Source organism: Pelmatolapia mariae, linkage group LG18, assembly GCF_036321145.2.
Source record: "Pelmatolapia mariae isolate MD_Pm_ZW linkage group LG18, Pm_UMD_F_2, whole genome shotgun sequence".
In the NCBI taxonomy this organism is placed as follows: domain Eukaryota; kingdom Metazoa; phylum Chordata; class Actinopteri; order Cichliformes; family Cichlidae; genus Pelmatolapia; species Pelmatolapia mariae.
The window spans coordinates 36,362,790-36,377,513 of NC_086243.1; the positions used below are offsets into that span (position 1 = coordinate 36,362,790).

Consider the following 14,724-nt stretch of genomic DNA (forward strand, 5'->3'; position numbering starts at 1 on the left):
TTCCTGGATCACTTTGTCTTCTCCTTTACACTCTGAGGAAGAACAGAACATGCAGAGGAAGAGATGGATCAATAAACATGGTTAAAAACTCACCATTAATCAGACTTACACATTTATTTAAACAGAGGAAACATGTTGATGTTTGTATCTTACCAAAGAAAAGAGCAGCAAGAATAATCCACAGCCAATGTTCCATCTGTACAACAAGGTTTAAATCAACAGGAGAAACTAGCTGATGTTCAACATTCAGTCTGAGAATTGTTCTCTTCACAGCAGCACTTATTATTGACACAATGGTTGAACACAGTGCAGAAGGAGAGCACCGCCTACTGGATGATGTCGCCCTCTGTCTCCTCTTTGAGCTGGATGTTCACTTCTCTCACTTCCTCTTCCTCCTGGTTCACAGACTGTTAGCAGCATTTGAATGACTGTGAGGAGGGAGGATGGAGCACTTTTCTCTGTGTGCAAACACAGCGACCCAAATGTTCTCCATCACTGAGGTCATTAATGCTTCTCATGCTTAAAGTGAGACTCAGGGTCAGATATTTTTTAGATTATTTGAGGTTTAAGCGTGACGTCCTCAGAAGGCTCCAGAACATGTGACTTGTCATGTTTTACAGTTGTTTTTGTCAAAGCAAAGAAAATGTATTTAAGTGAGTTTTGCACGTTTTTACAGCACAAATTCAAAGCAACACTAACATTGAGAAATATCATTTTTAAGACGAGGAGCACCAAAAACATCACACAACAGATTCAAAGTAGCTGATCTTTCTAATTCTGTCTTCAGCACGTGAGCTCAAACTTAAAGAGTATTCTGAAGTTTAGGTTGAAAATGAATTGATGATGGTCAAGTTACTGTTTAGTGTTTGATGTGTAGAATAAATATTCCTTCCTACTGGAAATTGTTTGTAATATCTGGAGACATTTAAAAGATGTGGAAGCAAACGTCACTGTTTTAAAGTACAGAAATGCCTCCACAGATCAGAGGAGAGCAGGAAGTCTGCAGGGTCATGGACACTTTAAACCACTCTGGGAAAAGAGGATGGATATAAAGCTTTGTATGGACTGTGACTCAGAAGGTGTCAGAGCAGCTTAAACATCAGTGAACAGCAGCTTTATCAGGAATACATCCTGATGCCACAGTGTTAGAAAAGAAGGACAGCTTTTACTTTAAACTGGCACACAGTACATAGAGGCATGCAGATCAGTCAAACCAGGGTTGTGTTCATTGTTCCTGAGGTTCATATTAACATACAGGGAAGGATCAAGGATGGATGATCATTATACACCAGAGACACTCACAAGACTGTTACCTGTTCAATATACTGAAGATACAAGTCAGCAGACGTCCTGACAGAGAGCCAACAAACACAACAGAATCATTCTGTAAATAAGGAATGAAGCAGTAGATCAGCCTGCAAAGCATCAGCTTCAGACACACAGATGAAGCATGATGAAGCAGAAACGATGCAAAAGCAGTGGGTGGAGGAAAAGGAAGGATGACGGTGTTACAGGACAGAGGAAAGCAGGAGAGAGGAGTCATCAGCACTTTGGACGCTGTGGTTTAAACAGCACAAGGTTCATAACAGGAAGTATTATTGTGCGATCTACTGTACAATATAAAGCGCCTTGAGGCGACTTCTGTTGTGATTTGGCGCTATAGAAATAAAATTGAATTGAATTGATTGATTGAATAGAAACAGGACACAGGGAAATGTGACAGCTGTGAAGAAACATCTTCTTTTCTCAGTGACGCGCTGGTCCACACTCCACACCAGCAGATGGCGCTAATGCACCATTTCCATGTTTTCCAGCCACCGGGAGAGCTTCCCTGTGACACGAGGCGGAAGTGAAGAGGAAACGCTGCCAGTATTGTTCGCTTTCCTCCGGGAGCTTTAGCAGGAAGACGGAGCTGTGGTCGTCTCTCCGCCGGATCTGTGAGCTGTCGGAGCCGCGATGTCGTCAGTTCGCTACCTGAGAGAGTTTATCAACGAGCGACTAACTGCTGCTGCCGAGGAAATCTTCCTGGAGTTTGAAAAAACGATCGTGCAGTACGAGGAAGTGATCGACCGGCAGCAGAGGCTGCTGAGCATCACCTGGAAACCCGAAACACAGCTTCACAAGACAGGTGAGCCTCAGCCTGACGCAGGGGGAGGAGCTTTTGTTCCCACCTGAGCAACTCAATGAATCAGAGCCAGAACACTTAATCAACCCCAACCTGATTTCTTATAGATGCTCAACTGTAATGTAAACACTAAAATTAGTTCCTCTGTTCAAGGTGCAGCATATGAAATGTTAAACAACACTGTTCATGATAAAAACGAGATATTAGAAGTGAAAAAGGTGTCACAGCGAGGAGGCGTAAAGCCCACTGCATGAGTACTTCCTGTGGAATGAGGCTCCTGCTGTGCAGCACGTCGTGGAGAGGAGGTGCAGTCAGTAACTTTGGCAGCGTCCTCCTTTCTGACGGGCTGTCAGACAGCCGGGCTCCACACCCACACCAGCCACACAGATCGGTGTGCTGAGTCTGTTGGTGTGTGCTGCCTCGGCGCAGAGGATGGCACCGACCACCACACACTCACCTCAGTCAGCGTGAGCACTGAACTGCAGGCCACATACTGTCACACAGATAGTCGACTATTCATGTGAGCGGCGAGGCATCCACCTGCACCGCTGTCACTTCACCACCCAGTAAAGCCGGCCCGATGGTGCTGAAGGCACTGGAAAAGTTCAGAAACAAGATTCTCACGCAGCTCGTCAGCTGTCTGTGTTTTCAGCACAGGTGTGAGGCGTGACCTTTGACCCTTTGCATGTTCAGACTCATCCTGAAGATGCAATAAAATACTCCACAGAGTGGGAGGGCAACATGTTCACTCTGTGGAGCCTCATTAGTGGTTAAAACAATATATTTGCTCTGAACTGTTTTGCTGGAATTCTCAGATTTCTTGTCTCTTTCAGTCCCTCCAGACGTCCCACAGCAGCATGTCTGTAAGGAGGAGGAGGAGGTTCTCCCTGAGCAGCAGGAGAGGAGCTCCAGTCTGGACCAGGGCGAACCAGAACCTCTGCAGATTAAAGAGGAACCCGAGGAACTGTGCAGCAGTCAGGAGGGAGAGCAGCTGGTGCTGAAGGAGGAGATTGATACTTTTATGGTGACTGAAACTTATGAGGAAAGCGAGCACAGCGAATCAGAGCCAGACAGCGATCAGCTCCTCTCTCACAGCTCTGCCGAGAGAACCGAGATCCGAGATCAGGAAGGAGTCGGGAGCGCAGATCCAGGAGCGTCTAGAAGTCACAGCAGCAACGCAGAAGACTCTCCCGTGTCAGAGAGTCAGTGTCACGCCACCACAGGGGAAAAGTCTTTAACGTGTGGCTTTTGTGGGAAAGCCTTTAAGAACAAGTACAAGATGATTGATCACCACAGAGTCCACACGGGTGAGAAGCCGTATTCTTGTGAAACGTGTGGGAGAAGTTTCACTCAGAGGGGAACGCTGACTGTCCACATGAGGACTCACACAGGCGAGAAGCCGTATTCCTGCAAAATATGTGGGAAAGGCTGCACCGTGAGGAGTAATCTGATGGTCCACATGAGAACGCACACGGGTGAGATGCCTTACCTGTGTAATACCTGCGGGGACAGATTTTCAGACTTGTCGACATACAAAAGACACACGACCGTCCACACGGGAGAGACGCCATATTCCTGCGAAACGTGTGGAAAGGCTTTCAACCGAGGCAGTAATCTGCTGCGCCACATGAGAACTCACACAGACGAGAGGCCTTATTCTTGTCAAACGTGCGGGAAAATGTTCACACGCAGTAATCATTTGTTGCGCCACATGAAAATTCACACGGGGGAGGAGTCCCAGTAGTGGTACTGTTAGTGGTGCTGCTCACGGGTACTTTAAAGCTGTCTTTATACGCAAAAAAGAAAGAAAACTGTAATCCTGTCATACCAGGATGCTCGAAGTATAACAATACAATATATTATTTTCCATTAAACTTTGTATCCAGTGTGTAAGAATGAAAACTTCCAGTTTGAACAGATATTCAGGAGTGACTGCAGCCTCTGAGTGACAGCTGGGAACCTGAAAGTGGGAATTTGGGATGCACAAACCCAACTAGTTAATAGTTTTTTATGGGATAATCCATCATTTGGATCACTGTGTGTGCTGCAGGCTGCTCACATATCTTACCCGGCGCACTGACAGATGACTGAAGTGTGACCACACCTGCGTGTTTATTCTCTATGACATCCTCACAAAGACCAAAGTCTGTGTTTGTATGTGTGAAACAGGAATAACACTTCCCACGTCTGCGAGTCCGTCAGGGTCTGCTCGAGTCCCAGTGACTTAACCAATCACAGCAGATGGCCCCGCCCCTCCCTGAGCCTGGTTCTGTCGGAGGTTTCTTCCTGTTAAAAGGGAGTTTTTTCTTCCCACTGTCGCCACAGTGCTTGCTCATAGGGGGTCATATGATTGTTGGGTTTCTCTCTGTATGTATTATTGTAGGGTCTACCTTACAGTATAAAGCGCCCTGAGGCGACTGTTGTTGTGATTTGGTGCTGTATAAATAAAACTGAATGAAATCTTCGGGCGCTTTTCACGAGTTACTGTGCAAACATCCACGTCCCTGCTGGGTTTTTGAGATTACCCCAGAGAAAGCTCTCTCCAGGATGGGGAACAGCAAAAACGCATCATTAATGTCTCAATAAGTAACAAAGTCGGTCAGATTAAATATAAAAGATAACATTTATGTACCCAGAACAAACCTTTGTTCTAAACCACAGAGCTCAGCGTCACACCGCAGCATGTTTCCCACAGTGAGAGGTCACAGTGACGTTCAGGCATCAAAGCCTTCAGTGACGCTTCGGTGTGATTTTAACTGTAAATGAATTATAACCTGATTTTCCTCAGTACCGCTGAATATCTGGAGACTGTTGATGCTTTAAAACAAACTGTAGGAGCTTGTTTTTTTAATAGATAGAAAAAGTTAAAAAATATATATGTTTGTTTAGGCTGTTTGATTTTTAGAGGGATGGATATTTAATCTTTTTGAGCTCATTTTTGTTCATTTACACGAGTTTATTGTTAGATTTGTTTTGGGGTTTTGTCAGAATCCACCCAAGGAGCAACAACAGAAGAAGCAGTGTTAAAGGTGGTGGGAGGTTAAATTTGAAGGATATTCTGAAAAGCTGAAGGCAAAACATTCATATTAAAACAATAACTCATGATCATTGTGACAGTAATAAAGTGTAAAGTCTGGAGGTGATGACTGTGTCCTTCAGACTCCCAGCCAGGACCTGGCTCCCGCTGCAGGACCTGGCTCTCGCAGCGGGACCTGGCTCCCGCTGCAGGACCTGGCTCCCGCGGCTCCCGCTGTGGGGACCTGGCTGGTGGTGTTTGCAGGGGTGTCTGGAGGCCTCTCCGAGGGGCCCACATGAGGCCCAGCCTGCTCCGTGGGCACCTGTCAGAGCCGAGGAAAGCTGAGTTTGGTTCATCTTTCCTCCAGCTTTAATTCATAAGCTCACAGGTGTGGATGAAAGCAGTGACTGTGACTTACTGCATTTATAGCTGTTGAATAGAGTCATTGATTTTATTGATTGTTGTTGTTTAACTCATGCATGCATCAAATAAAGTATTTAATCTGTAAAACTGGCCTCTGTTTGACTTCTTTAAACTGCCAGCAGCTCGTCCTCAGTCATGGACAGATACAGATCTGTGTCAGCTCCTTATTGGAAGCTTCTAAGCAGTTTTCTCTAAACACACATGAACATTTACTTAGCAGTAAAAGTTGACACACAGCCTGAAACCTGTGCAGGACCAAAGCTGTGTGCCAGTGAGATCAGAGCTGCAGTCAACCACAGTGGTGTATTTGGGGGTCGGCCTGTAGGGGGTGCTGGTGGTCAGTCTTGTACTGTTGTGTGTAGTCACGCCAGTATAATGTGAGGGCTAACCTGGGCTTCTGTACTGGATTGCCATGGCAACTCTCACCAAGATGAAATGAATAAACTGCACGCACACATTTTAGTGCCCAGGCTGCAGCAGTGGCCTTTGACCTTTAGCTGCTCACGGTCCGTCCTTCACCTTTAAAGGCTCCCACAGACTCTGTCAGGATCCACACATGCAGCAAGCTCACCATCGTCTGTGTCTGCAAAGTTTGATGAGGTTTGATCAGCTGAAGTTGGACTGATGTGTGATTATGACAAAATTTTCACATCTTTTGTAATAAAGTTGGTCTGTGTGGTCAGAATACCATCACCACGGAGGAATCCACACAGGTGAGACGCTGTGTCGTCCTGAAGCACGAGGGAAACGTTTCAGCCAAGTACAGATTCAAGAACTGCCTGGAAACATGTTTCAGTCTAAAAGCAGCTTCAGACTAATAAATACCAGAGTGTGAAGTTTTATTCAGATTCATGTCTTCTACAAATGCTATTTCTTTGTTAGTGTGTTTTATGTGCTTTTATGTTTGGTTTGTGGTTGATGTGGATTTGCTGCTCATGTGAATCCTCCCACAGTGTTTCATTAGCAGCTGTAACCACAGTGACTCTGATAAAACAGGAATTAGCAGAATCCATCTGATATGAAGCTGTGCTTTGAATACCACTTCCCTCCTCTTTGAAGAGTAGTCAGATATCTGTGTTCAGGTTTTTGTACAGCCTCTTCTACACTTTGTATCACTGTGTTTGTAGAGCACAGTAGTAGAGAGCTGTGTCTGCCAGGGTTAGGGCTGTTATGGTCAGATTAGTTGTTGTAGGAGATGTTTCAGATCCATATCGTTTATTAGGAATATATTCACCACTGCTGTCTTTTGCTCCTTTCGTTAGTATAAACTGAGGAGCCTGAAGGTCAGAATGATGTCTGTACCAATAAAGCCAAGGAGTATTGTCATCTGTCTGATAGCTACATGTGAGTGTGACAGATTCTCCTTCTGTTTTAGTGACTTCAGCTCGTTCAGGAGTGATTGAGTCTCCAGCTGTTAGTCCTGGAAAAAGAAAGAAGAAAAGTAGTGAAATGCAGTCTGTATATCTGCTTAATGCAGCAGCTTCAACTAAACTTTAATCCCTGTTCTTAAACTCACCTATAATGTGAGATAGAAGCAAAAAGAGGTGCAGCAACATGTCTTTGGAGTTATTAAAGCCAGACAGACAGCACATGAACAATGTTCTTCCACTGCAGCACAATGACCAACAAATAATGTCATTGGATGAGCTCAACTTCAGTGGGCGGGGCCAATTTAATAGCTGAGCCAATCAAATAGTTTTGTGCTTCCACAGCAGCTCTGTCTCTGTCTCTGATCTTTACTGCTTCATTTCTCTGTTGTCTTTGTCATCAGTCCAATGACACAAGAATCAGAGGTTTAACAGTGTGTGGCTCCCTCTAGTGGATGTTGTGGAGTATTCTGTTGTCTTTGCTCCAAAGGTTTTTGTACAGAGTTTTGGTGTTTCCTGTCACTGTGGGCCTCACAGCACAGTAGTACACAGCAGAGTCTGTCACTGCAGCAGAGGAGATTGATTGATTGATTGATTGAATCTTTATTTTGAACATGTTGAAAAAGTACAACAAAATAGAATTAAAAGAGACAAATGAACAAAACAAAACATAAGGAAAACAAGCAACCACAACTCCAAATAACTTTCATGTTCAAAAAGGAGCAGGAAGAAGCATAAGCTTATTTAATCCCACCCCTTTTCCACTATCTAGTATCAATAGACTACAGAAATACCTCCTTGCAATTACATTATGTCATGTGTATTTTTTCTTTTTTCTTTTTTCTTTTTTTTTTATATATACATATATGTTTCTATCTATCCATACATACGTATATACACATACGCACATATACACATTTTCACTAACCCCATTAACACCTGAAGGATACACAACCTACAAATATATATATATACCCATACCAATATACCCGTGCACCCGCACATACATGAAAATATTAGACAAGAACACCCTGTCAAATCTCTACCTCTTCCCTGTACCCTGTAAAAACCATATCCTTAAACCGCTTTTTAAACTGCGCCATGCTCGGACATTGCTTCATATCTTTACTTAGTCTGTTCCACAGCTTCACTCCACACACAGAGATGCAAAAACTTTTTGATGTTGTACGGATACGAGGATGTTTTAAATTTAATTCCCCCCTCAAATTGTATCCCAGTTTCCTTTTAGAAAACATTTTTAGAATATTGTCAGGAAGCAGGTTGTTTATTGCTTTATATATAATTTGTGCAGTGAGAAAATGAACCAGATCTGTGAATTTTAGAATTTTTGATTTTAAGAATAGTGGATTTGTATGATCTCTGTAACCAGTTTTATGGATTATCCTTATGGCCCTTTTTTGTAATATAAAGATTGATGATAGCGAACATTTGTAAGTATTGCCCCAAACCTCTGCACAGTAATTCAAATACGGTGCAATCAGGGAACAATAGAGAATGTGGAGTGATTTGTGGTCCAGAATGTGTTTTACTTTACTCAAGATTGAGATACTTCTTGAAATTTTGTTATGTATATGATTTATATGAGACTTCCAGTTTAATTTATCATCTACAATCACACCAAGAAACTTATGTTCAAGTACTCTTTCAATTTCCACACCATCTAACTGAATCTGCACTTGTGCATTTCTAAGGGAATTCCCAAATAAGATTATTTTAGTTTTACTTAGATTTAGCGATAGTTTGTTCCTGTTAAGCCATTTTTTAATTTTGCACATTTCTGAAGTAATTGTATCCTGCAGCTCCTTTAGATTCCCCCCAGAACAAAAAATATTTGTGTCATCTGCAAATAATACTAATTTTAATATATCAGATGCCTTACAAATATCATTTATATAAATAATAAATAATTTTGGACCCAGTACAGAGCCTTGTGGAACACCACAAGCAATGTCCAAGCATGATGAGGAATGGACACCCAGCTTCACAAATTGTTTCCTGTCACTTAAATAATTTTTCACCCACTGCAGTACAACCCCCCTGATCCCGTACCGTTCCAGTTTATTAACTAATATGTCATGATTGATTGTGTCGAATGCTTTCTTGAGATCCAGAAATACTCCAGCTGCATACTGTTTCTGATCTATAGCATTCGTAATCTCCTCAATTGATTCGATTAATGCCAGAGATGTTGATCTTTTTGATCTGAATCCATATTGACTGTCAGAGAGTAATTTATGTTTATCTAAGAATTTGTCTAATCGTTTATTAAACAGGTTTTCTAGTATTTTGGAGAATTGTGGTAGTAAAGAAACAGGCCTGTAATTTGTGAAGTGGTGTCTATCCCCAGTTTTATACAGCGGCACAACTTTAGCTATTTTCATTTTGTTTGGCACTTTTCCCGTCTGAAATGATAAGTTGCAAATATATGTTAGAGGTCCTACAATTCCTTCAATGACCTTCTTGACGATTTTCATGTCAATATCATTACAATCAGTAGATGTTTTATATTTACACATGTGTACAATGTCAATTATTTCTTTTTCCTCCACTGATGTGAGGAACATTGAGTTAGGGTTCCTATCAATCAGGCTTTCACTACAGTCCACTGATGGCAGTGACTCAGGAATTTGTTCTGCCAGTTTTGGTCCAATATTTACAAAATAATGATTAAAGCTGTTGACCACATCAGCAGTGTTTTCCATAATATTGCCATTGTCGATAAAGTATTGAGGATAACTTTGTTGTCCAGAATTATTTTTAATGATACCATTTAAAACATCCCATATTCCCTTCATATTATGTTTATTATTGTTCAATATTTTACTATAATACTCCTTTCTACATACACGTATAATATTGGTCAACTTATTTTTGTATTTTTTATATTTATTTTCAGCATCTTTTGTTCTTTGTTTTAGGAATTCCCTATAGAGTGTATTTTTCTTTTTACATGCATTTTGTAAACCCTTAGTGATCCATGGTCTATCTGAATATTTGTGCTTTCTGTTGTATTTTATTGTTGGACAGTTTTTATCGTACAACTCCATGAATATTCTTAAAAATATGCCATATGCAATATCAATATCAGTTTCTTTGTACACATTGTCCCAGTCCTGATTTAATAGATCGTTCTTAAGTGCATTCATAGTTTCTTCTGTCCTTACACGTCTGTATCTCAGTTGTTCTTCATGCTGATTTTTCTTATAATTAGTGTCATAAACTGCAAAAACTGGCAGGTGATCACTGATGTCATTAATTAATATTCCGCTCACAATGTTGTTTTCCATATTGTTAGTGAAAATATTGTCAAGTAAGGTGGCACAATGTGGTGTAATTCTGCTAGGCCTGGTTATTTTAGGATGTAAACTCAAACTGTACATAGTGTTTAGGAATTCGTCGGTCATTTTATGCTTTTTCGGATTCAACAGGTCAATATTAAAATCACCACAGATAAACATAACTTTTTGATTTGTTTTAGAGAATATTTCCACTATGAAATCATTAAATACTTGAATACTAGAGCCAGGTGTTCTATATATACAGCTAATTATTACATTTTTCTCTTTTTCCTTATAAATTTCAATTGTTATACATTCTAATAAATTATCAATTACAGTTGTCATACTTTCTACCACCTTGTAATTTAGGTTTTTATCCACATACACAGCCACTCCCCCTCCACTCTTGTTCTTTCTATTTACAAAATTCACATCATATCCCTCCAGTCCAAAGTCCAGTCCTTTCTCAGCATTGATCCATGTTTCAGAAATGGCAATGATTCCAAATGGATTTGTCAACTCATTTAGATATTCCTTTATATTGTTGAAGTTGGCATACAGACTTCTGCTATTAAAATGGATTATTGATAATTTATTTTCCGTGTTGATGGTGTGTTTAAACTGTTCATCAGTGAAGTAGCAGCAGTTACTGCTGATGTTGTAAAAGAAATTATTTTCCGGGTCTATATCCTTTTGTAAGTCTAGAGCATTATGGTCTGTGTATCGAAATGTTCTCAGTTCCATATTATCATAAAGAGAATTCCAATGAGTTATATTGATATTGTTGCCGGATGCAGATGAAGTTCTTTTGGACTGTGCCATGTGTTGTGTTGTGTGTCACGTCACATGTGTATTCATACCTCCAGAGTAAGTTGAACCTCAGTATTTGTCCAGCTCCTCCATATTTCTGATGACCAACACTTTGGCTTGTTCCGGTGTTCCATTGAGTTTAATGAATACTTTGCAGTTGGTGGTCCATGTATTTTGAATTTTTCCCTGTTTCTTCAAGTAACGTGCTTTCCTGGCAATGTCCGCATTTCTTTTTATCAGATGTTCATTCATGAAGACATCGGATCCTTTCAGTTTCCTTCCTTGTTTTAACAGTGCTGTTTTGTGTTTTCTGTTTGCAAATCTCACAATGATGGCTGGTTTGTCACTGTCATTTTTTCGGAGTAGAGGGTGGCAAGCCTCAATGTTGTTATAATCCACTTCCACACCTTTGGACCGTAGAAAGGTAACCACTTGATTCTCCGTGGAGTTGACATCTTCCTCTCCTGGCCCTCCTACATTGTCAGCGGCGACCGCCCGGGCGTATGACCGAGGTTTGATGCGAAGCCCCGTGATGATAACATCGTTCATCCGGGTGTACTGCTCCAAATCCGCCACTCTGTTCTCCAGGTACGCCAGCTGCCGATCCTTCTCGGCGTTCTGGATGCGGAGAGCCTTAACTTCCTCGACCAGGTCCAGGATGGCTTTCTGCTGCAGTTTGACAGTAGAAATCTCCTCTGTCATAAACTCCAGCGACTTCTTAATATCGTCACCTTCCTCGGCTGACAGAACTTTTTTCGGGCCCATGCTGAGAGACGCTCTTGTAGCGTTGCCGTGACGATCGGCTAGCTAGTTGATGCTAGCGTCCTTCCTCTCACTCACCGCTACGGTTCAAAAACATCAACTTCTGAGTTTTCGAGAGGTCGCAAATGATGAGCCACCACTTCTGGACGGTTTCCCACCCACGCTCTCAAGTTTAGTATCCACGGAGAGCTGCCGTTTTCAGGAGATATTTTAAGTTTGCCAACGTTTCTGCTCAGGGAACCTGTTGCTGACAGCTCGGTGTGTCACTTCCGGTCCCTTTGAATGTTGGCATTCTTCCCACTGATCTGAAGATCCAGATGGTTTTTTCCAGACAGTTTTGTGAAGAATCTTGCAGCTGATTTTAGAAACTCTGACGGTCTTGAAATATTCGTCCCTGATATGTAGATCAGGAACTCTGGAGGTTTTCCTGGATATTGTCGATACCAGAAAAAGTAATCATTAATTATAATATCTCTGGATAATCTGTAGGACAGAGTGAGAGTGTTTCCTTCTAAAGTGGACTCTTCATCCTTGACTGCAGTGAGTTGATCACAGCTGACACCTAAAGGAAGAGATAAATGTTGTTAAAGACGATGTTAAACTGTGAGCGCCTGTTCCAGTGATTTCTAGCAAACAGATCCTTTAAAGACATTTCTTCTTCCTGCTTTAACCGACCTGTTAGTGTGATCAGAAACAAAGGAAACATGAGCCAGTAATGCAGTGACAGCATCTTCCACACACTATCTGTTCTGTATGCTTTAGATATTGAATGTATCTGACAGTGGGAGTCCTTTTCTGCTCTGCTCTGTGACAGTGTTGCTCCTCCTTCAGCCTCTTCCTCCTCTCATATCACTGCATGTTACAAACACCAAAACCACACCTCAATACATGTTACAGCTTTCAGCACAAACTCAGAAACCTCCAGTGGTTTTAACCTTTGTGTTTAATACTTTTGGATTTCATCTTCCAGTAAATAAGCAAATGTGATCATCTGTGATCTATGATTTGAATTTCAATGCCTGAAAATGTTTTGTGAAACCTTTTTTCATTTTGATTAAAGTGTTAAAGAATTGATTAGTTAAACATTGTCTAATTGGATTTTTACCACTTCTGAGTCTAATGTTTTGTCTCTTATCTCTGAGGCTGAGATACTCAAACTCAAAGCCACAAACAGACAGCAGATCCCTCACAGTCTTACAGCTCACCCTCTCCTCCTCTCACAGTTCTCACAAACAGTATTTTTGTCTCTGCAGCTGCTATTATTGACTCAGTTATCTGTTGGCTGATCATCAGTCAGTAATCCATCAATTATTCTGTTCAGTAGAAGAGTTTCCGTCCTGTGTTTTTGTTGTTAACCTGGAAAGTGAAGCATTGTGTGTGTAGCATCCAGTCGAACTGAGAAGGCCAGAACTGATGGTTGTTGAATGACCTTTATTATTCCTTGCCGTGTATCAGACAACGAACCAACGTAAGAGCTAGACAAACAAATAAAACAATTACCATGTTATTAATGTAACACCATTTTAACCGCTCATTACGCTGGTCTAACCGTTTTCTATTAAACTATACAATACATGTCATGCGTTTCATATTACTCAAATTAAATCATGTACATTACAAACCTTGTTCCCCTGTCGACTGTAGCTAGAACCGTTCATTTTTATACCATTTAACCGTGTTTTTCTCTCCCTTTTCTCCGTTAGCAATAGTTTACCGTTTTTCTTCCGTCTTTTTGTACATCAAGCTAGTTACCCGTACATAGTTCACTTCCGGTCACACAGGAAGTTACCAAAATAAAAGCACAAATGTTTTATTACGTGCACATGAGCTAACTTTACATATCCGCCGTTACACTCCCACCAAATTATTTGCTGTTCTAAACAATATGAAATACAAATAATTTCCAAACAGGTAACTTAACGATGATAATACCTTTGTATATGCAACAACTAATTTTCATTGCACTGTAACTTCTTAGAACATCTTGCTTTTCACAACTTCACAACAGCAGAACCAACTTATGAACTGGGCGTTCTACTGTAGACATCTTATGTAAACGTTCACCCCTTTTACTAAGGTTTCTGTCTGCAAAGGTTACTTTGACCTTTCTCACAAGTCCATCTTCATCTGTCGTGGTGTCCACAACTCTACCAAGTCTCCATTGGGATCGTGGCAGTATTTCATCCTTGTCCATTACTATGTCACCTACTTGCATATTCCTTTTAGCAGCATGCCATCTCTGCCGAACCCTGATGTTGTGAAGATATTCTGTCTTCCATCTGCTCCAAAATTGTTCTGTTAGGTATTGCACCTGACGCCATTGCTTCCGAGCATACAGATCCTCTTTAACAAACTGTCCTGGAGGAGGCAAAGCTGTTGTGGTTTTCATAGTTAGGAGATGATTTGGAGTTATTGGTTTCAAACTGTTTGGATCATTGAGATTGTCTGTCGTCAACGGGCGGCTGTTTACTATTGCAGCTGCTTCATAGAGAAAGGTTCTGAGCGATGAATCAGTGAGTCGTCTCTTTGCGAGAGCAAGTGTGGCGTTGAGGACGTTTCTCACAGTCCGAATTTGTCGTTCCCATACTCCACCTGCGTGACTAGCATGGGGTGTGTTAAACACAAAATCACATTGTTTTTCAGATAGAAAGGTTGTCAGTTTTTCAGTGTCTATTTCATTCAGTGCTGCACACAGTTCATTTTTGGCACCTACAAAGTTAGTACCTCGATCACATTTTATTTGTCTGACAGAGCCTCTCAGAGCTATAAAGCACCTTAGTCCGTTAATGAAAGCGTCCGTAGTCAGGTCTTCTAACATTTCTACATGTACCGCTCATAAATAGAAACAAGTGAAAAGGAGAGCGTACCTTTTGTTTTCTTTTCTTGCTTGTTTGGTTAGGAATGGGCCGAAAACATCCATAC

At 41.4% G+C, this 14,724-nt stretch overlaps 1 protein-coding gene across 1 annotated transcript; it reads left to right on the forward strand.

Annotated features, from left to right (window-relative positions):
• Positions 1-56: 56 nt before the first annotated feature.
• Positions 57-4,746, forward strand: LOC134616390 (zinc finger protein ZFP2-like). Its single transcript, XM_063461253.1, has 3 exons — positions 57-500; positions 1,815-2,128; positions 2,959-4,746. The coding sequence occupies exons 2-3, from the start codon at positions 1,957-1,959 to the stop codon at positions 3,867-3,869; spliced, it is 1,083 nt and encodes a 360-aa protein (XP_063317323.1). The 5' UTR covers positions 57-500; positions 1,815-1,956; the 3' UTR covers positions 3,870-4,746.
• The last annotated feature ends 9,978 nt before the right edge of the window (positions 4,747-14,724 follow it).